This window comes from Xenopus laevis, chromosome 2L (assembly GCF_017654675.1).
Source record: "Xenopus laevis strain J_2021 chromosome 2L, Xenopus_laevis_v10.1, whole genome shotgun sequence".
Classification (NCBI taxonomy): domain Eukaryota; kingdom Metazoa; phylum Chordata; class Amphibia; order Anura; family Pipidae; genus Xenopus; species Xenopus laevis.
In genome coordinates this window covers 363,399-387,689 of record NC_054373.1, presented here as the reverse complement: position 1 = coordinate 387,689, position 24,291 = coordinate 363,399, and the positions used below count along the sequence as shown (strand labels likewise).

Genomic DNA, 24,291 nt, shown 5'->3' with positions numbered 1-24,291 from the left:
AAAGCAGAATCTGAAAAAGTGCTCAGAGGAACATTCTGTATAAGTTTTGTAGCAATTGATTTTTTGGGTTTAGTCTGGGTGCCCCCTGCTTTGTGTGCCAGTAAAATTGGATCACTATAATTACGGCCAACCCAGTTTTGGCTGCAACATACAATCTGGTTGGCTGGAAGGAGATTGTCAGGCCTAATTACCCTCCTGAGTAGTCCCAGTAATTGAGGGGCATCAAGTTCAGCCCTTTGCTGGAGGGATCACTACAAACTCAGCTTCTAAACCAGCCCAACAAAAGCCCGACCCCTCTAACTTTGCCTCCAGTTTCCTGACCCCAGTGGGACAATTGGATCAGCCCATGGGCCACCTCTGGCCATTTTACTCCCTGTTTGGGGCCCTCACTTTGCTGTAGAATCCACAGGGCAGGGGAGGGAGCTGATAATTGGGGATTGACTATTACAAATCAGATATCAGGCAGCCAATCCCAGTGCCTCTTCATTATTTATTGTTAATAGTTTTTTTTATTATTTGTCTTCTGATTCTTTCCAGCTTTCAAATGGGGGTCACTGACCCCATCTAAAAAACAAAAGCTCTGCAAGGCTACAAATGTATTGTTATTGTTACTTTTTATTCCTCATCTTTCTATTCAGGCCTCTCCTATTCATATTCCAGTCTCTTATTCACATCAGTGCATGGTTGCTAGGGGAATTTGGACCCTAGCAACCAGACAGCTGAAATTACAAACTGGAGAGCTGCTGAATAAAAAGCTAAATAAGTCAAAAACTACAAATAATAAAAAATGAAAACCAATTGCAAATTGTCTCAGAATATCTCTACATCATACTAACAGTTAATTTGAAGGTGAACAACCCCTTTAATGTTAAAGGAGAAGTAAATGGAATACCAATACCAATACCAAAAGTTTTTTCTTTCCTTGTGCTCCCCCCCCCCTGTCTGCTCAATACACTGCTGAAAATCCAAGATGGCCGTGCATTCCACAGTGGAACACACAGGACTCACAAAGAACAGAAGAGCAGCGGGATCAGCAGGGCAGGAGGAGCGGCGGTGACAGCAGAAGGGGAACAGGGAGGGAAATTAAAAATAACATTGTGACACAGTGGGGCCCCAGATCAGTGGGTCCTGGACAGTTGTCCAATTGACCTTATGATTAAAGGGGTCTTGTTTGGACAGGGAGCTGAGGGCAGTTCCTATTGGCTTGCCCTGACTGGGAGCTGATAGGTTGCTGGAGGGACCTGTTGGTCTGTACTGGCTGATTGGTGGATACTGGTTGGATATTATCAGCTGGGTCTGTTGTGTATGAGGGAAGCAGAACTGAAGCAGTAGCTGAGATTTATGCTTTGGTCTCTTCATACCGGTCCATTCCCATTGGCTCCTTCTCCTCGATGTCAGCGCCCCCATATACAGGGGGATCAGCCATATTTGTAGGAGCCCAAAGTCCTCTGTGGCCCTTCCGACCATCCATCCTGGTGGAGCCAACTCCCCTGCACCAACGTCTGCCCCCGAAAACTAACAGCAGAGCAACCAATAGGAGCAGCAGCCCCGCCGCCCCCAGGAGCAAGTGGAAAATAGAGGCAGTTGTGCAAATCTGGGAGGGGCCTGATTCTTCTGAGGAGACAAAATATCAACCTTTTATGTATATGTGCACTGCCTTGCACACTCAGCCCACCCAAATACACACTCAATCCTGCACAAACACTTCCGCTGCCCACATGCACACTCACCCCTGCACCAATACTCACTCCAGCCCACATGCACACTCACCCCTGCACTCACATACTCACCCCTGCACTCATTCTCACTCCTGCCCACACGCTCACTCACCCCTGCACTCACACACTCACCCCTGCACTCATACTCTCTCCTGCCCACACGCTCACTCACCTCCTGTGCACATTACACACACTCACATCAAAACCTACGTAACACATGTCACACACTGATCTCTTGCACAATCTTGTGCTCTGCACACGCACAAGTCTTACACACTAACATATCACACACCTGTACCCACACTTGTATCACTCACATCACACACATAAGGAATGGTCGGCACTATATAGAGGGGCAATATCTCCCACGTGGCACATACCTGGCAGGAAGGTGACAGATATATTCCCAGCTCTGAGCTCCGTCTGTAGATATCGGGCTCCTCGGGGGCTGGACACACTCTCCCTCACTCTGCAGTGATACGTCCCTGAACTGTCCAATCCGGGCTGCAGGATCCTGAGCAGGAAGAGAAGCTTTGAAGGTCTCTCAAACTGGAGCCGAGCCCCCTCCAACTCCTCCTGTGTGGGGTACGTAAACTGCCCCTCGTAACTGACACTAAACAGCAACTGCTCCTCCTGCCCCAATAATGAGGATTTCCACCAGGCCACAGACAGGGCAGAATTAGTACTGGAGAGGCTGAGAACCTGGCAGGGCAACGTGATATTATTCTGTCCCCCCTGCAGGACAAGTAGGGTCAGGTTGGTGCTGTTCAGAGTAAGGCCGACCCCTGAAATATAAACACAATGACAGTAGTGAGAAACAGTTGCACTGATGGGGGTGCTGGGAGTTGTGCTACCTGGAGTACCAAACATTACAAATAATAATACTATGAGTATGTGTCAGTGTGGTTTTATATCTTATAGATCTTACTATAGATTCATTTAATCATGAGTAGGGACCTCAACTCTGGGGTTATTGACCTGGAGGTGGCCAAAATAATATAAATGCAAGTTCTACACTAAATGGCAGTGTGTTGGCAGTTTCCTTAGCTGAGAAGAATTTGGGGAATTTGTGGATAACAGACTGTGCAACTCTAGGAAGTGTCATTCTGTGGCCACTACAACAAATAATATTCTGTTTAGTATAAAAAAAGAGCATTAACTCAAGGGATGAAAACCTAATTGTGTCTCTTTATAGGTCCCTGGTGAGGCCTCATCTGGAGTATGGGGGCAGTTTTGGACTCCAGTCCTTAAGAGGGATATAAATGAGCTGGAGAGAGTGCAGAGACTAAGTGCAACTAAACTGGTTAGAGGGAGGGAAGAGTTAAATTATGAGGGGAGACTGACAAGGTTGGGGTTGTTTTCTCTGGGGGAAAAAAGGCGCTTGTGAGGGGACATGATTAGACTTTACAAGTACATTAGAGGACATTATAGACAAATAGCAGGGGACCTTTTTACCCATAAAGAGAATCACGTACCAGAGGCCTCCCCTTCAGACTAGAGGAAAAGAAGTTTCATTTAAAGGAACAGAGTAGGGGGTTCATCACAGTGAGGACAGTGAGGTTGGGGAATGCACTGCCGGGTGATGATTCAGTTAATGACTATAAGAGGGACTTGGATGATTTCTTGGACAGACATAATACAAAGGCTATTGTGATACTAAACTCTATAGTTAGTATAGATATGGGGATATATCATTTATGTGACAGTAGGGAGGGGTGTGTGTATGGGGCTGGGTTTTCATTTGGAGGGGTTGCACTTGATGGACTTTGTCTGTTTTCAACCCAATTTAACTATGTAACTATGTAACTGTGTAACTATGTAACTAACTATGTAACTATGTAACTAACTATGTAACTAACTATGTAACTATGTAACTAACTATGTAACTAAGTATGTAACTATGTAACTAACTATGTAACTAACTATGTCACTATGTAACTAAGTATGTAACTAAGTATGTAACTATGTAACTAACTATGTAACTAACTGTGTCACTATGTAACTAAGTATGTAACTAACTATGTAACTATGTAACTAACTATGTAACTAACTATGTCACTATGTAACTAAGTATGTAACTAACTATGTAACTATGTAACTAACTATGTAACTAACTATGTCACTGTAACTAACTATGTAACTAACTATGTCACTTTGTAACTAAGTATGTAACTAACTATATAACTATGTAACTAAGTATGTAACTATGAGTGCAATGAATAGGCTTGTGCTGATCATTAAAGGGGCAAGACATACTGACTGGCTGCTGCAATTCATACTCTGGTTCCCAATGTCTTGTACTTTTGCGTCTCACCTGGGGAAAGAACTTTGAGATTGTGGAATCCTGAACCATCTGCAGCCTTGAGCCTCCACTCCCCTTCCTCTGGCTCCAGCCTCCATTCCTCCACTTGGCAATGGTAGACTCCAGCATCCTCCAGCCCCACACTCTGCAGGATCAGACTGTAATTTCCCCAGTTTGGGGCCACCAAGAGCAGACGTTTGGCCAATGACTCTTCATACTCAATCACACCCTCCCAGCTTGCTTGATAAATGAGCTTGGAAATTCTGGAGCCAGAGGCCTGAAAGTACCAAGACAATGAGTATCTAGATGCCAGACTCCTCACGTCCCCCAGGGGGCAGTATAGTGTCACATCCTCCGCCTCTGTCACTTCTGCCGTGATGTTCATCTTGGGAATATGCAGGGTCTCTTCTGGGGAGACATCATACAGAGAGGGGTGAGGTGGGGACAGTAACATGGGAGACTGGAGACTTAATATGAGACATATGGGAGACTGGAGACTGAATAGGAGACACATGGGAATAATATTTGAACCCTGATATATAAAAAGGTGTAACAGAGAACTTTGCTTAATAAATGGACCCTCTCAGTTGGGCTCAGAACTGGTTTTCCCTAGAGAGATGGGGGGGTGCTACAGTCTATGTTGGAAAATAGACATTATCTACTTACCTGAATCCCTGAATTGCACAGGAACCAGCCCAGTGTTCTTCTCTCCTAGTTTGACCCAGTTCCCAGAGCCTTCCAAGAGCCACTCACTCACTGCACATCCGTAGGAGCCCCACTGCTCTTGACTTGGCCTCATGATCCGTAGGGTGAAGGAGTCGGGGGAGTTTCTCTCGATCAGGATTCTGGATCTCAGGGCAGATGAGATGTCGGAGCTGTAGCTCAGGAGCCCTTCCTGGGTCACAGTTACTATTTCTTGGGCTGATGTGACACCAGCTGGAAAGAATTTCCATGTGACTCTCACCTGGGCCCCGGGGACCCTGGAGTCGATGTGGCAGGTTATGCTCATGTCATCTTGTCCTCTGGTGAGAAGCAGCTCCTCGGGGGAGGTCTCCAACAGTAGCAGGCTCTCTGGGAAGAACAGAGATAGAACAGCTTAGGGGCATAAACACAACTCTCACATCATTTCTACTGAACTCATATACAGGAAGGAAGGTAACCCCCAAATCTGACTCTAATTTACCCCACAAAGGAGAAATAATACTTTTTGACTACAATGGGCCAATGAGAGGTTTCCCTGGATCAGCGTTGTACTAATTATCATTAGTCTTGTATTTATCACTAAAAAGGCAAACATCCCTTCCTTGTACCTACCTAATGTATCTGACAGTTCAACTGATTCAGGGAGAGAATCCCACAACCCCTTTCTCTCTTTTACATCGAACCTCCTGTCTGCTGGGAGGAGCTAATAGTATGGTCCCTATATATATATATATATATATATATATATATATATATATATATATATATATATATATATATACACATATATATATATATAGTGATCATATCCCCTTATATATTTCTACATAGTGATCATATCCCCCTTATATATTTATATATAGTGATCATATCCCCCTTATATATTTATATATAGTGATCATATCCCCCTTATATATTTATATATAGTGATCATATCCCCCTTATATATTTATATATAGTGATCATATCCCCTTATATATTTATATATAGTGATCATATCCCTCTTATATATTTATATATAGTGATCATATCCCCTTATATATTTCTACATAGTGATCATATCCCCCTTATATATTTATATATAGTGATCATATCCCTCTTATATATTTATATATAGTGATCATATCCCCTTATATATTTCTACATAGTGATCATATCCCCCTTATATATTTATATATAGTGATCATATCCCCCTTATATATTTATATATAGTGATCATATCCCCCTTATATATTTATATATAGTGATCATATCCCCCTTATATATTTATATATAGTGATCATATCCCCTTATATATTTATATATAGTGATCATATCCCCTTATATATTTATATATAGTGATCATATCCCTCTTATATATTTATATATAGTGATCATATCCCCTTATATATTTATATATAGTGATCATATCCCCCTTATATATTTATATATAGTGATCATATCCCCTTATATATTTATATATAGTGATCATATCCCCCTTATATATTTATATATAGTGATCATATCCCCCTTATATATTTATATATAGTGATCATATCCCCCTTATATATTTATATATAGTGATCATATCCCCCTTATATATTTATATACAGTGATCATATCCCTCATATATTTATATACAGTGATCATATCCCTCATATATTTATATACAGTGATCATATCCCTCATATATTTATATATAGTGATCATATCCCTCATATATTTATATATAGTGATCATATCCCCCTTATATATTTATATATAGTGATCATATCCCCTTATATATTTATATATATAGTGATCATATCCCCTTATATATTTCTACATAGTGATCATATCCCCCTTATATATGTATATATAGTGATCATATCCCCCTTATATATTTATATATAGTGATCATATCCCCTTATATATTTATATATAGTGATCATATCCCCTTATATATTTATATATAGTGATCATATCCCCTTATATATTTCTACATAGTGATCATATCCCCCTTATATATGTATATATAGTGATCATATCCCCCTTATATATTTATATATAGTGATCATATCCCCCTTATATATTTATATATAGTGATCATATCCCCTTATATATTTATATATAGTGATCATATCCCCTTATATATTTATATATAGTGATCATATCCCCCTTATATATTTATATATAGTGATCATATCCCCTTATATATTTATATATAGTGATCATATCCCCCTTATATATTTATATATAGTGATCATATCCCCCTTATATATTTATATATAGTGATCATATCCCCCTTATATATTTATATATAGTGATCATATCCCCCTTATATATTTATATACAGTGATCATATCCCTCATATATTTATATACAGTGATCATATCCCTCATATATTTATATACAGTGATCATATCCCTCATATATTTATATATAGTGATCATATCCCTCATATATTTATATATAGTGATCATATCCCCCTTATATATTTATATATAGTGATCATATCCCCTTATATATTTATATATATAGTGATCATATCCCCTTATATATTTCTACATAGTGATCATATCCCCCTTATATATGTATATATAGTGATCATATCCCCCTTATATATTTATATATATAGTGATCATATCCCCTTATATATTTATATATAGTGATCATATCCCCTTATATATTTATATATAGTGATCATATCCCCTTATATATTTCTACATAGTGATCATATCCCCCTTATATATGTATATATAGTGATCATATCCCCCTTATATATTTATATATAGTGATCATATCCCCCTTATATATTTATATATAGTGATCATATCCCCTTATATATTTCTACATAGTGATCATATCCCCCTTATATATGTATATATAGTGATCATATCCCTCTTATATATTTATATATAGTGATCATATCCCCTTATATATTTATATATAGTGATCATATCCCCTTATATATTTATATATAGTGATCATATCCCTCTTATATATTTATATATAGTGATCATATCCCCTTATATATTTATATATAGTGATCATATCCCCCTTATATATTTATATATAGTGATCATATCCCCCTTATATATTTATATATAGTGATCATATCCCCTTATATATTTATATATAGTGATCATATCCCCTTATATATTTATATATAGTGATCATATCCCCTTATATATTTATATATAGTGATCATATCCCCTTATATATTTATATATAGTGATCATATCCCCTTATATATTTATATATAGTGATCATAACCCCCTTATATATTTATATATAGTGATCATATCCCCCTTAACTGTGTAACAATCACAACTTGCCTTTCCCCATAACTGATCCCTTCCATTCCCTTTATCAGCTTAGTCGCTCTTCTCTGTACTTTCTCTATTTCATTAATATCCTATTTGAGCCCTGTAGCCCACAACTGCTGTGCACATTCTGGATGGGGCAATAAGAGACACAGACACCAGAGTTTCAGTAACATCCTCATTTCACAGGAACCTGCCAGTTACACACTCAGTCTCTTATATACTTTTCTCTCCCACGACTGTCCCCCCCCCACACACAGCTTTTGTGCCTTTACCTACCCCCCCCCCCCATAAGTGTGACTCTGTGACGCACACACTGGCTCCTAATGTGACTAAGGGCTTCACTGTGCCGCCCACTCCTGTACCAATGCCAGGCTGTGCCAGTAAGAGTAATGGCTACCAACATGAGCAGGTCCGTACCTGGTACAGTGAGTTGTATGGCCAGTTTGTTTGAGGTGGTTCCCGCTTGATCATTGACAATACCCACTTTACAGCAGTACAAACCAGCCTGTCCTCTCTCAATGTTATAAACTGTCAGTACTGAGTAGTCGACTCTTATCTCCAGTTGAAGTTTCCCCTGGAAGCCGGACATCCCCTCGTGCCAGACTGTGGTGCCAGTGTAGTGGCTCTTTACCAGCTGCTGGAACTGGCGGTTGGGATCAGAGCTGTTCTGGTGGTGCCAAGACCAAGACTTAGGTTTGCCAAGCAATGAATATTCAGCTGACACTTTGCAGATCAGGCGGATGGTGCTGCCAGTGATCACCTGTGAGCTCCTGACACTCAGACTCAATGAGAGGGAGGAGCCTGTGGGAAAAGAGGAATAGAGAATGGAGCGGTATGGCAGCACAGTGGGCACTCAGTGAGTGAATGAAGGAATTCACCCCAAATGCCCAGACAATAGGAACCTAATACCACATAATACATGGGGGCAGCAAACTCTTACCCAGTGGGGTGATGTCCACTTCCTTCTCTGCACTCTGACTGCCCAGTTTTATCCAATTGGAGTCGGATCCTATTTGCCACTCTGTGGCCTGGCAGGTGTATTTGCCCTTGTCTCTTGCCCTCACCTGCTCCAGTTTAAGAGAGAAGTGACCCCCCTCCATCCTCTGTGCCAGCAGGAGCCCCTCGTTGTGCCGATCCAAGTAAGTCTCACCCACCACCAGGGATCCATCCCGTTGTAATGCCACCAGCTCTGCCCGCTGCCCATCAGACCCCGTCATGTACCAACTCAGGGACACCAAACCTGAATATCCCGTCACCTGGCACTGGAACTGCACCGATTCCCCCTCATACACCTTGTGTACAGAAGTGCTGAGTATCACTCCCAGCTGACTCTCTGCAATGGGAAAGAGAAATCAACATTTATTGCTGGAAGGGAACCTACTCACCACCCACTGGGAACCCCATACCCATGGACTGCCAGGGAACCCCATACCCACAGACTGCCAGGGAACCCCATACCCACGGACTGCCAGGGAACCCCATACCCACGGACTGCCAGGGAACCCCATACCCACAGACTGCCAGGGAACTCCATACCCACAGACTGCCAGGGAACTCCATACCCACGGACTGCCAGGGAACCCCATACCCACAGACTGCCAGGGAACTCCATACCCACGGACTGCCAGGGAACTCCATACCCACGGACTGCCAGGGAACCCCATACCCACAGACTGCCAGGGAACCCCATACCCACGGACTGCCAGGGAACCCCATACCCACGGACTGCCAGGGAACCACATACCCATGGACGGAAAGAGAACCCCTATAACTTACCTTTCTGTGCCACAATGACAGACACGGGGGCTGAGGTCTTGCTCTCTGTTGGCCCCTGAGCTGCTCTCTCCTCTGAGACCTGACAGGTGTAGGAGCCTCCATCTTCCCTAAGGACTTGGCTGATCCTTAAGTACCAGGACACCAGGGTTCTCCTACCTACAGAGATTTGCCCCAGAGTATTTCTAGCCCCCAAGTTCCCTCCGAAGGAGAGGATGCCGGATGGGTGTAGGGAGACCACTTTCTTGCTGTCCAGCAGCCACGTAACATGGAATAGGCGCCCAGTTGGGTCCTGGGTGCTGATGGTACAAGTGACCTCTAGGGGGCTCCCTGGAAGAATGGGGGAGTCAGTGGCCTGGGCCTGAACCTCAAAGTCATTCCCTGAAATGAGAAACAATGACATTAATTCCCAGAATTCCATGTTGTTTATTCTTAATCCCTCTGCAGGCCAAAGCGGTAAATTAGGTATAGTGCCATGTGGCCATAGAGGGGAAGGTCCCAGTTCTGTTCTTTGGATCTGAGCCCCGGAGACTAAATGCACCAGCACCTGCTGACATGAGGCATCAGCTATTGGATCAAATGGGATCAAACTGGGGCAACATCCATGGCACATACGATGTCCAAAGAGACACAGAGATCAGCATGAGTCTTGTGTCCATGCCAGTGCCTGCGGGTGTGACTGGTCGCATGCAATTCTGTGTGACTCGCAGGTACTGCGCCCGCTGCACATCTCTCTGCACCAGGAGCTCCTTCAGCCTCACATTTGCAGAAAGTCTATAGGAATGGGGGGTGAGGGGTTACTCACTAGTGGCCATGACAGTCACCCCCCAGCTAAATGGGAAGTTTCAAAATTCTGCTCAGCTTTTAGTGCTGTATATCCTGCAGGACAAGCTCAGATGCCTACTTGATGGACCCCATATTATTGTATCCCCGAGATTATTTTATCCCCGATAGAGATGGCGCGAACTGTTCGCAGGCGAACTTGTTCGCGCGAACATCGGGTGTTCGCGCTCGCCGGAAGTTCGCGAACGTCGGGCGACGTTCGCCATTTTGGGTTCGCCATTGTTGGCGCTTTTTTTTGCCCTCTCACCCCAGACCAGCAGGTACATGGCAGCCAATCAGGAAGCTCTCCCCTGGACCACTCCCCTTCCCTATAAAAACCGAAGCCCTGCAGCGTTTTTTCACTCTGCCTGTGTGTGCTGAAGAGATAGTGTAGGGAGAGAGCTGCTGCCTGTTAGTGATTTCAGGGACAGTTGAAAGTTTGCTGGCTAGTAATCGTTTTGATACTGCTCTGTTATTGGAGGGACAGAAGTCTGCAGGGGTTTGAGGGACATTTAAGCTTAGGTAGCTTTGCTGGCTAGTAATCTACCTTCTACTGCAGTGCTCTGTATGTAGCTGCAGTGGGCAGCTGTCCTGCTTCTGATCTCATCTGCTGACTGCTGCAATAACAGTAGTCCTTGTAAGGACTGCTTTTATTTATTTTTTTGTTGTTTTACTACTACTACTACTACTACTACTATAAGAGCCCAGTGCTATTAGTCTAGCAGTGTTGGGGAGTGGGACTGGTGTGCTAATCTGCTGCTCCTAGTAGTTCAGCAGCACCAACTTTAATTTTTTTTTTTTAATATTCATTTTTTTTTATTTTACTTTTTTTATTTTACTACCGCTGTAGTAGTGTATAAGTTGACCTTTTAGGCATTATTTGCCCTGTAGGCATTTTTTGCCCAGTGTGTTATTCAACCAACTGCCATCTAGCTGTGTGACCTTGTTCACATTCTGTCTAAATATCCATAATATTACCGTCTCCAGAAAAAACACCGGAGTGACTTTTTTCAAGCAGCCATAATATATTTTACGTAATCCGTATCCATCGCTGTAGTAGTGTATAAGTTGACCTTTTAGGCATTATTTGCCCTGTAGGCATTTTTTGCCCAGTGTGTTATTCAACCAACTGCCATCTAGCTGTGTGACCTTGTTCACATTCTGTCTAAATATCCATAATATTACCGTCTCCAGAAAAAACACCGGAGTGACTTTTTTCAAGCAGCCATAATATATTTTACGTAATCCGTATCCATCGCTGTAGTAGTGTATAAGTTGACCTTTTAGGCATTATTTGCCCTGTAGGCATTTTTTGCCCAGTGTGTTATTCAACCAACTGCCATCTAGCTGTGTGACCTTGTTCACATTCTGTCTAAATATCCATAATATTACCGTCTCCAGAAAAAACACCGGAGTGACTTTTTTCAAGCAGCCATAATATATTTTACGTAATCCGTATCCATCGCTGTAGTAGTGTATAAGTTGACCTTTTAGGCATTATTTGCCCTGTAGGCATTTTTTGCCCAGTGTGTTATTCAACCAACTGCCATCTAGCTGTGTGACCTTGTTCACATTCTGTCTAAATATCCATAATATTACCGTCTCCAGAAAAAACACCGGAGTGACTTTTTTCAAGCAGCCATAATATATTTTACGTAATCCGTATCCATCGCTGTAGTAGTGTATAAGTTGACCTTTTAGGCATTATTTGCCCTGTAGGCATTTTTTGCCCAGTGTGTTATTCAACCAACTGCCATCTAGCTGTGTGACCTTGTTCACATTCTGTCTAAATATCCATAATATTACCGTCTCCAGAAAAAAGACCGGAGTGACTTTTTTCAAGCAGCCATAATAAATTTTACGAGATCCGTATCCACCGCTGTAGTAGTGTATACGTTGATCTTGTGGGCAGTATTTGCACAGTGTTTTCTTCAAACCGCCATCTAGCTGTGTGAGCTTGTTCACATTTTGTCTAAATATTGATAATATTATCGTCTCTAGAAAAACCACTTGAGTTACTTTTTTTCAAGCAGCATTCATATATTTTACGTAATCCGTATCCACCGCTGTAGTAGTGTATACGTTGATCTTGTAGGCATTATTTGCACACTGTTTTCTTCAAACTGCCATCTAGCTGTGTGTATTATCGTTTCCAGAAAAACCAACTGAGTTTTTGTTGTTGTTGTTTTTTTAAAAATAATGCCAGGCAAAGGCAGGCCGCCACGCAGAGGCCGTGCTAGGGGCCGTGCTGCTATGCAATCCTGTGGCCCTAGCAAATTGCCCAGTTTTAAAAAGCCAATGACCCTGAACTCCCAAAATGCTGAAGAGGTAGTTGACTGGCTTACACAGCACACCCCATCCTCTACCGTTTCTAACTTTACCACAACATCCTCCTCATCCTCCACTGCTATGGCCACCCCACGTAACACTTCCTCCACCACCGGTGCCCCTTCTTCACTGGAGTCAGAGGAGTTATTTTCCCATGAGTTTCTTGAACTGAGTAATGCGCAACCATTATTGCCAGAAGAAGATGAAGGAGATGAGGACGTTACACCAGATTTAATTCTGGCAGAGAACACGACAGAGATGGACATAATTAGTGATGAGGAGGAGGTCCCCGCTGCTGCTTCCTTCTGTGATGTGTCAGAAGAAATTGATGCATCTGAGGAGAATGATGATGAGGAGATTGATGTTTTGTGGGTGCCTAGTAGAAGAGAGCAAGAGGAGGGTAGTTCAGATGGAGAGACGGAGAGTCAGAGAGGCAGTAGGAGAATAAGACTTAGAAGAAGCAGGGAGGACAGCCCGCAGGGATCAGTAGGGCAACAACATGTATCGGCACCTGTGTTCAGCCGGCCAACGCACCCGCCATTGCCGCCAATGCCGCCAACTTCTACTGTTACCGCCAGATCGCACACTTCCAAAAAGTCAGCAGTGTGGGATTTTTTTAATGTGTGTGCCTCTGACAAAAGCATTGTAATTTGCAATGAGTGCAGTCAGAAACTGAGCCTTGGTAAGCCCAACAGCCACATAGGTACAACTTCTATGCAAAGGCACATGAGCGGCAAGCACAAAGCACTTTGGGAGCAACACCTCAAAGGCAACAGGCAAACTAAAAGCCACACTCCTTCTGGTCCAGCATCTTACTGCTCTACCTCTGCTCTCCTTGACCCGTCTGAACCACCCTCCACTCCGCCTTCCACCTTGACCACCTGTTCCCATTCCCAGTCATCTGCCACCAGCCAAGTTTCTGTGAAGGCCATGTTTGAGCGTAAGAAGCCAATGTCTGACTGTCACCCCCTTGCCCGGCGTCTGACAGCTGGCTTGTCTGCACTCTTAGACCGCCAGCTTTTACCATACCAGCTGGTGGACTCTGAGGCCTTCCGCAAATTTGTAGCAATTGGGACACCGCAGTGGAAGGTACCCAGCCGCAATTTTTTTTCTAAAAAGGGAATACCACACCTGTACCAACATGTGCAGAGCCAAGTTACCGCATCTCTGTCACTTAGTGTTGGGCCAAAGGTCCATATGACTACTGACGCATGGTCCTCCAAGCATGGTCAGGGCAGGTATGTCACCTACACTGCCCACTGGGTGAACTTGGTAATGGCTGGGAAGCAGGGAATGGGTAGCTCAACAACAACAGTGGAGTTGGTGTCACCGCCACGGATTGCACGCGGTTCTGCCACCACCTCTACTCCTCCATCGCTCTCTACCTCGTCTTCTTCCTCTTCTTCTTCTTACTCTGCTGCTGGGTCCTCCTTCTCCTCCTCCACACCTGTGCACCCCCAGCTCCCCCTAGGCTATTCGACGTGCCAGGTACGCCGTTGTCACGCTGTCTTGGGGATGACGTGCCTGGAAAGCAAAAACCATACCGGATCTGTACTCCTGTCATCTCTGCAGTCACAGGCCGATCGGTGGCTGACCCCACACCAACTGCAGATCGGAAAAGTGGTGTGTGACAATGGAAGCAATCTTTTGGCAGCGTTGAGACTAGGCAATTTAACACATGTGCCCTGCATGGCACATGTGTTAAATTTAATAGTCCAACGTTTTGTCTCCAAGTACCCAGGATTCCAGGACGTTCTCACCCAGTCCAGAAAGGTGTCGGCCCATTTCAGACGTTCCTACACAGCCATGGCACGCCTTGCTGACATTCAGCAGCGCTACAACATGCCAGTCAGGCGTTTGATTTCTGACAGCCAGACTCGCTGGAATTCAACGCTCCTTATGTTGGAACGTCTGCTGCAACAACAAAGGGCCGTCAACGAGTACCTTTTTGAACTGGGTGGTAGGACTGGATCTGCAGAGCTGGGGATTTTTTTCCCCCGTTACTGGGTGCTTATGCGCGATGCCTGCAGGCTCATGCGACCTTTTGAAGAGGTGACAAATATGGTCAGTCGCACCGAAGGCACCATCAGCGACCTAATACCCTTCGCTTTCTTCCTGGAGCGTGCCGTGCGACGAGTGACAGATGAGGCTGTAGACCAGCGTGACGAGGAGCTGGAAGCGCACGATTTCTGGTCGGAATCACCAGAACGAACCCAGGCACCTGCTGCAACGCAGGGAGAGGTGCCAGAAGTGGAGTCAGAGGAGGAAGGTGGCTTTGTGGAGGAGGAGGAGGAGGACCAACAGGAGCAGGCTTCCCAGGGGGCTAGTGGTGACCTTTTGGGGACCCCTGGTCTTGTACGTGGCTGGGGGGAGGAGACCGTGGATGATGCAGTCCTTGATAATGAGGAAGCGGAGATGGATAGCTCTGCATCCAACCTTGTGAGAATGGGGTCTTTCATGCTGTCATGCCTGTTGAAGGACCCCCGTATCAAGAGGCTTAAGGAGAAGGACCTGTACTGGGTCGCAACGCTACTAGACCCTCGGTACAAGCATAAAGTGTCAGAAATGTTACCAACATACCACAAGTCCGAAAAGATGCGGCATTTACAAACCAGCCTGCAAAACATGTTGTACAATGCTTTTAAGGGTGATGTCACTTCAGGAACTCATCAACATTCCAGGGGCAGAGGTGCCAGTAATCCTGCCACGAGCACACCTGCAAGGACAAAGCCCTTTGGCCAGTCTGTAACGTCAGACATGCAAATGTTTTTCTGTCCAAGGCAGCGCCACAACCCTTCTGGATCCACCCTCAAAGAACGCCTCGACCGGCAGGTAGCGGACTACCTGGCATTAACTGCAGATATCGACACTCTGAGGAGCGATGAACCCCTGGACTACTGGGTGCGCAGGCTTGATCTGTGGCCAGAGCTGTCACAATTTGCCATGAACCTCTTGTCTTGCCCAGCCTCAAGTGTGCTCTCAGAAAGGACCTTCAGTGCAGCAGGAGGGATTGTAACTGAGAAGAGAACTCGCCTAGGTCACAAAAGTGTCGATTACCTGACCTTTATTAAAATGAATGAGGGGTGGATCTCGGAGGGTTACTGCACGCCGGAAGACTTGTTCTGACTTCTATGCAGCTGTCCTTCTCTTCAAGCCTCATGACTCCACACACAGCTGTCCTTTAGCGTCCTCCTCCTCCCTCCGCCACCGTTACAAACTAGGGTGCAAACCCTACTGGTTTAATTTTTTCTGGCCTCTGTGCTTCAGTGGCTGCAACCAAAAAAACTGGGCAAACAATGTCTACAAGGTCAACGTATGGCAAAAAATGACTATTTTCAGCATTTATATGGCATATTTTTTCTGGCAACTGTGCTTCAGTGGCTGCGTCCAAAAAAATGCATATTTTCTGCATTTATATGGCATAATTTTTCTGGCCTCTGTGCTTCAGTGGCTGCAACCAAAAAAATGCATATTTTCTGCATTTATATGGCATAATTTTTCTGGCCTCTGTGCTTCAGTGGCTGCAACCAAAAAAATGCATATTTTCTGCATTTATATGGCATAATTTTTCTGGCCTCTGTGCTTCAGTGGCTGCAACCAAAAAAATGCATATTTTCAGCATTTATATGGCATAATTTTTCTGGCCTCTGTGCTTCAGTGGCTGCAACCAAAAAAATTTATATTTTCAGCATTTATATGGCATAATTTTTCTGGCCTCTGTGCTTCAGTGGCTGCAACCAAAAAATTTATATTTTCAGCATTTATATGGCATAATTTTTCTGGCCTCTGTGCTTCAGTGGCTGCAACCAAAAAAATTTATATTTTCAGCATTTATATGGCATAATTTTTCTGGCAACTGTGCTTCAGTGGCTGCGACCAAAAAAATGCATATTTTCTGCATTTATATGGCATCATTTTTCAAAAACTGGGCAAACAATGCCTACAAGGTCAACGACGTTGACCTTGTAGGCATTGTTTGCCCAGTTTTTTTGGCCGCAGCCACTGAAGCACAGAGGCCAGAAAAAATATGCCATATAAATGCTGAAAATAGTCATTTTTTGCCATACGTTGACTCAACGTATATGGCAAAAAATTACTATTTTCAGCATTTATATGGCATATTTTTTCTGGCAACTGTGCTTCAGTGGCTGCGACCAAAAAAACTGGGCAAACAATGCCTACAAGGTCAACGTATGGCAAAAAATGACTATTTTCAGCATTTATATGGCATATTTTTTCTGGCAACTGTGCTTCAGTGGCTGCAACCAAAAAAACTGGGCAAACAATGTCTACAAGGTCAACGTATGGCGAAAAATTACTATTTTCAGCATTTATATGGCATATTTTTTCTGGCAACTGTGCTTCAGTGGCTGCGACCAAAAAAACTGGGCAAACAATGCCTACAAGGTCAACGTATGGCAAAAAATGACTATTTTCAGCATTTATATGGCATATTTTTTCTGGCAACTGTGCTTCAGTGGCTGCAACCAAAAAAACTGGGCAAACAATGTCTACAAGGTCAACGTATGGCGAAAAATGACTATTTTCAGCATTTATATGGCATATTTTGTCTGGCAACTGTGCTTCAGTGGCTGCGTCCATAAAAACTGGGCAAACAATGCCTACAAGGTCAACGTATGGCAGTTGTTTAAAGAGAACAGTAGATTACTAGCCAGCAAAGCTACCTAAGCTAAAATGTCCCTCAAATCCCTGCAGACTTCTGTCCCTCCAATGCAGAGCAGTATCAAGCAGATTACTAGCCAGCAAACTTACTATCATCTGTCCCTGAAATCACTAACAGCTCTCCCCCTACACTATCTCTTCCAAGCACACACAGGCAGATTTTTCAGATACATTTTTGCCCTTGATCCCCCTCTGGCATGCCACTGTCCAGGTCGGTGCACCCTTTAAACAACTTTAAAATCATTTTTCTGGCCAGAAATGTCTTTTTTAGATGTTAAAGTTCGCCTTCCCATTGAAGTCTATGGGGTTCGCGAACCGTTCGCGAACCTCTCGCATTTTTGCGCAAGTTCGCGAATATGTTCGCGAACTTTTTTTCCGACGTTCGCTACATCCCTAATCCCCGACTCATACAGACAGTGCTGTATATCCTATAGGACAAGGCCAAGATGGTCCTACTTGATGGATCCCATATTATTTTATCCCTGACTCATACAGACAGTGCTGTATATCCTGCAGAATGGGTATAGATTATCCCCTTGTACCATAATTTTATGATTTAACTGCATCTGGTGCACATTTCTACTCTGAATCTTCATTCCCACTAGTTCCCCCAGAAGGAAAGCATTTTCTTTACCTCCCAGAGGTTGGACCATGACACTGGTTCTGTTCGACTGCTTCTGGGTAATGATGGTCCACTTCCCATCTGGATCCTGGATCCATTCCTGGGCCTGACAAGAGATGTGACCCTGCTCTGACTTCTGCAGGGCCCGAATCTGCAGTCTGTAGTGGGTGCTGTTGAGTTTGTCCATTCGCACGTCCCCAGCAAGGAATCGGTCCATATACCCGGCCCCCGGGAGAAGCACAAAGTCCCTGGTCAGGCTTACGATTTCCATGTCCCTCCCAGAGGTAAGTAGCCACGTGATGGAGAGGTGAGTGTGCTGAGTGGGTGACACTGACACGTGGCAGTACAACTCCAGTGGGGTCCCTTCTAGTTTCTGTAGGTCCTGCGGGGGCATCATGACCACTAGGGTGTCAGGTAGGACTAAGGGAAGAAGAAAGACAATGTGAGCCCCAGCCCAGTGATTCTTGGGAACATGATGGGCCTCCAGCAGTTCAAGAATATGACAGTTAAGTTTATATGACACATGCAACGTTATGAAGCTGATAAAGGGATCAGGCCATTGTCTCAGATTTAAAGTCATATAAATAAAGGTGTTTGTGCTATATATCCTTATATACTAGAACTTCACAATCTGGGCAGTGAGTGGACCACGGGTCACATGCACTGGACTTTGAAAATAATTGTGAATTTTATTGGTGCCCATATTAGTATCTCCATTTATTCACCCCCACACATACACCCACTTCTCCCCAGTCCTAAAGCTTCTCATGATGAATTCCTAATGGATAATACCAGGCACTTTACTTTTCCTTTAACCTGCACCCCCTCCCCTTTTCTTGCAAGGTGTAGACATGAGTGAGACAGGGTCCCCATTGCTGAGGAATGATGGGAAGTCTCCTGGCTCTTACCGTACAGGTTCATCTTGGCGCTGTAACTGCCATGAAATGTGGGGTCAGTGTTGGGGGTGTGGCACTCGTACTCCCCCTCGTCCTGTTCCTGCAGCTGGCGGATATGTAACAGGGCATGGTCCCCGCTCACTCGCTCCACGTAGATGTCCCTGGAGCGCACTCGCTGTGAGTAGATGGCATAGGAGAAGGAAGTCTTGTTGCTGCTGACTATCTGGATCTCCTTGTTAGGGGCAGAGGGCAGGTATATTGACCAATCAAAAGTCTGTCCTGAGGGTCCCTGGTACCCACGCACCATGCACCAGATACTGATGTGTGTGCCTTCTGTACGATACAGGGGCCCCTGTTGTATGGTCACTTCCCGCTGGGCCCAGGAGGCACCTGCAAGAGAATTGGGACACTCGAGTCAATCAGATACTTTTATATTCCTCCCACAAAGAAAATGCTGACAAATCTATTGGGCTAAGAGGAATCGTCGGGGAATTCATGGGCAGAAAAGCAGAACAGGATCACAGCAGAGAGTTAGAGGCCAGTAAGTCTGACAGTGGCAGGCAGAGTAATTGGAAAGATTCAGGGTTGAGTAACTCAAGGGCTTGTGGTACATACAGCTAATAAACTGCGGTACTGAAAGCAAAACAGGATCACAGCAGAGAGTCACAGGCCAGAAAGTCTGACACTGCTAGTCAGACAGATTGGGAAGATTTAGGGCTGCAGACAACTGATTACACAAAGACAACATATATCAGTGGTTAATTGAATATTCCCACTTAAAGCTACATAACCACGTCTTGGGGCAATTGACTGAGTGACATTGGTGGCAATGTTGGGCGTTGCCACTTTCCGTCTCTATAATAAAAGCTATTGATGCAGTGGGGATTGTAAGAGATGAGCTTGAGATTGTAATGTTTATGTGGGATTTTCACAAGTATTAGACTGATGAATGGAAAACTCCAGGAAAAAAATATGTTTCTGCAGCAAGTGTGGCTGTATTCAGCAAAAGCTGGATAAATGGGTCCCTGGAGTGAATGGAATACATTCCATACTCCATTTAGGGATTTGCTGCTGCCCAGTTACAGCTAGTTATGTCATGTGAGGCTGCAGATAAAGGGAGATGTGGGACTACAACTCAGTGCCCTGCTGGAGGAGGGTGAGTGGCTCCTGGAGGAGGGTGAGTGGCCCTGGAGAAGGGTGAGTGGCTCCTGGAGGAGGGTGAGTGGCTCCTGGAGAAGGGTGAGTGGCTCCTGGAGGTAGGTGAGTGGCTCCTGGAGGAGGGTGAGTGGCACTGGAAGAGGGTGAGTGGCTCCTGGAGGAGGGTGAGTGGCCCTGGAGGTGGGTGAGTGGCTCCTGGAGGAGGGTGAGTGGCCCTGGAGGTGGGTGAGTGGCCCTGGAGGAGGGTGAGTGGCTCCTGGAGGAGGGTGAGTGGCCCTGGAAGAGGGTGAGTGGCCCTGGAGACGTCCATGTGCTGGAGGAGGGTGAGTGTGAGTAGCTGGGAAGGAATCTGTGTTTATTCTCATGCTGAGCTGAAGTGTTGGTGAAAGGAACAAGTGAGAGGGAGAGGAAGAGAAAACCCCAGAGACTGAGAGTTTAGTGAGAGTCTAGCAGAGGATTGTGGGACATGATATGTCCAAGTGTGTAGTTGCTGGATATAATGTGTCAGTTTGTACAACAATGCGGATGTAAAATGTGACACAAGTTAAAACCAAACTGCATTAAACTCGATGGCGTGACTGGTGTCAGACTCTATTTGTGGCGAGTCCTATGGTCCCACCTGAATGTCACATAATACACAATTGCCTCCCCCACGGACCTCAGCTTTAACAACTGTCACAAGCCCCAAAACAGTAATATCTCAAACAACAAAAAGAAGGTAGAGGACCCTTACCCAGAATGCCAAGCAGCAGGAGACCTCCAAAGGCTGGAGCCATGATCACAGACACAATGAGATTGTGAGAGACTGAAGTTGCTTTACTTCTCAATAAGAATCAGACACTCACTTCCCACCACAGGAAACCACAGACAGTGTTCTGCCAACCACACAACTCAGACACTGACACACACTCGCACATTCACACACACACTCACACACACTCACACACACACTCACACACATACTCACACACATGCACACTCACTTGCACACACACATGCACACTCACACATACTCACACACATGCACACACATTCATACATGTACACACTCTCATACACTCACTCGCACGCTCACACACACAATTACACACTTGCACACACACAGTTGGCTGGCATATTAGCAGGAAGGCTGGTGGCCCACGGTGGACAGAATGGACTGAATCTGCCAGATGCTTAAAGTGGACCTGTCACCCAGACATAAAAGCTATAATAATAAAAGTACTTTTCAAATTAAACATGAAACCCAATTTCTTTTTTAATTTCATTTGTAGCTCTTGTAAACTTATTTAAAAGTCTCAGCTGTCAATCAAATATCGCCTGCCCCTCCTCTATGCCTTTCACTTTCCATTCAGCACTTCCTGCATGTCGGAGTAACCAATGCGTTGGGATGGACATCAGCCCCCTCCCCCATTCTGCTGCACAAACAAACAAAATTGTATTAAGTTGCCTTAACAACAGTGTCACAGAATGACTCCTCCCTCCCAGACTGAAGGAAACAATTCAAAAAATGTATACAGTTCAAAATAAAGCTTATTTGGCATGGCTAATACAATAAAATAGGATTTGGAATAATGTTTTGTGCAATGGCTCCCCTTTAATGTCCATATGAAGTTGATGATGTCATGGACAGTGGGTGACCTCATAGCAGCTATAATGCCTGCAGTCATAGGCTCAGGGTTGGAACTGGGGGTAGGCAGGTATTTAGAGATCACCATTGGGGGGGACTAAGGCACATTGCTCCCCTCTCTCTCTGAGTGTAGTCCCACCAGCACCCCTGTCTCACTGCTGCAGATTCACCAGTTACTACAGGTGCCGTTGAGGAGTTTCCCACAGTTATTATCCAAGCACACAATTAATGGTGATTAGGACTGGCTGAACCACCAACAGGGTGTCTTTAAAAAATATTTTATTATGAAATAAGTAAATAGATTTTAAAGTCAGTGGAGCTAAATCTCCTTTAAATTGTGAACAAGATTCTCTCTCTCTCTCTCTCTAAGTGGGAGGGTCAGGTTAGTAGTACAATCAGGTAAGTGGGAGGGTCAGGTTAGTAGTACAATCAGGTAAGTGGGAGGGTCAGGTTAGTAGTACAATCAGGTAAGTGGGAGGGTCGGGTTAGTAGTACAATCAGGTAAGTGGGAGGGTCAGGTTAGTAGTACAATCAGGTAAGTGGGAGGGTCAGGTTAGTAGTACAATCAGGTAAGTGGGAGGGTCAGGTTAGTAGGATGCTTAGGTTATTGGGACACTCAGGATCTGCATGAGTGGGGGAGTTTGCTGAAGTCTAGTGCCAAGGTCAGCACCAGAAATAAATACAGATCTGAGGGCAACTGCTTATTTAAGAGTAAACAAATACTAAAAATAATAAGTGTTATAAAGCAGCAATCAAGAAAGCAAAAATGAGGAACTGATTGCTTCACATGTAAAGATTAATCCTGAAAATATGTATATTAATAGTAAAATGGTGTGGGTTGAGAATGTGGATCCATTTAATAATACAATAAATAACATTTTAATAAATATTAAAATAATGTGCTTATTCAGTTCTTTTCTTCAGGGTTTATAATAGAGACGTCACAGGCCCTCTTCATTGTGACACAGAGAGCTCAGCTCAAACAAGTCACGGGGTGCAGACTGCAGTAGTCGGACAGTGGGGGTGCAGATGTTTGATGGGGGAAGTAAAATAGATGGGATGTACTTGGAGAAATGCTTTAGCACAATCCAATTTCTAAACTAAGGTTTCTTGCTCTTGCTAATGCTTAAAGGACAAGGAACGTCTCTTTTCAGAATAGTATCAATCCCTAGACCCTTGTTTTTTTACTTTAAAAAACCTTTACTTGTTTAGTTATACGTCTACATTTATTCTTCATGGAGTACCACTTATATCAACATCAGTCACTGGATTGGCAAATATCTTCTGTTCATGTGCAGCTGAGCAATACCTTCATACATGTGCGTGTGCTTCCCCGTCTCTAAATCCAAGGGCTCAGGCTTAGACGCAAGTGCCCTGCTCCTAGTACTTTAATGCAGTGCCTTCGGTTTACAGATGTTGGGGAAGGGTGCACCCCAGAAACACTTTGTAAGGGGCAATGTTTTACTTTTTATATACCCTATCTGGATACCAGCATTCATATTTAGGGTTTCCTTGTCCTTTAATCTTACAAACTGAGAAAGAATTGTTAGTGAGAGATGGAAAGTTTTGGGATTCACTCCCTGGTTTTGATGTACTGACAAGGGACAAAATAATACATTAATACATTGTTCATCCAGGGGCTGCTCCAATTGTCCTCTATGTAGCAGGAAGGGATTTTCATCCTCTGAGACAAACTAGAGAGGCTTCCCACCCTTCAGCAGTCATAGCCCCTCCATCTAGAAGATTCATCCATAATAAGCTTCAATACTATGGCAAAGATTCATCTAGTAGAATCCCCCACAGACATCTCATGGTCTGAATCTGACCTTATTCCTCCCCTCTAGAAGATTCTACAAACATTTCTCATGGTCTGAATCTGACCTTATCCCTCCCCTCTAGAAGATTTCTCCATAGGCTTCTCATGGTCTGAATCTGACAGTATCACTCTTGTCTTGAAGATTCCATCACAAGTCTCTTACAGTCTAAATATGACCTTATCCCTCCCCTCAAGAAGATTTCTCCACTGGCTTCTCATGGTCTGAATTTGAACTAATTCCTCCCCTCAAGAAGATTTCTCCATAGGCTTCTCATGGTCTAAATTTGACAGTATCACTCTTGTCTAGAAGATTCCATCACAAGTTTCTTACAGTCTAAATCTCACCTAATCCCTCCTCTCTAGACGATATGTAGATGGACCTGAGTTCTGCAACATTCCAATGCCCAGTAATTTGGTGCTTCTACTCATTATAGACACAGCACTGCCCGATGATGTGGTACCTACACTGTGGGTAGATATTAAGCAGCAGAACTTTTAATTGACCCCCTTCCCCCCACCACTAATTACAAACACAGCAGCACTGCCTGATGACTAGG

The 24,291-nt window shown here is 44.2% G+C and overlaps 1 protein-coding gene across 1 annotated transcript; it reads right to left on the bottom strand.

Annotated features, from left to right (window-relative positions):
- Nucleotides 1–863: 863 nt before the first annotated feature.
- LOC108707776 (immunoglobulin superfamily member 3-like) lies at nt 864–21,220 on the bottom strand. The gene is made up of 10 exons (XM_018245754.2): nt 21,025–21,220; nt 19,146–19,523; nt 18,250–18,657; nt 9,786–10,163; nt 8,950–9,342; nt 8,427–8,810; nt 4,687–5,091; nt 4,033–4,428; nt 2,099–2,503; nt 864–1,614 (listed from the first exon to the last, which is right to left on the bottom strand). Exons 1-10 carry the CDS (start codon nt 21,065–21,067, stop codon nt 1,340–1,342), a joined length of 3,465 nt encoding a protein of 1,154 aa, XP_018101243.1. The 5' UTR covers nt 21,068–21,220; the 3' UTR covers nt 864–1,339.
- Nucleotides 21,221–24,291: the final 3,071 nt, after the last annotated feature.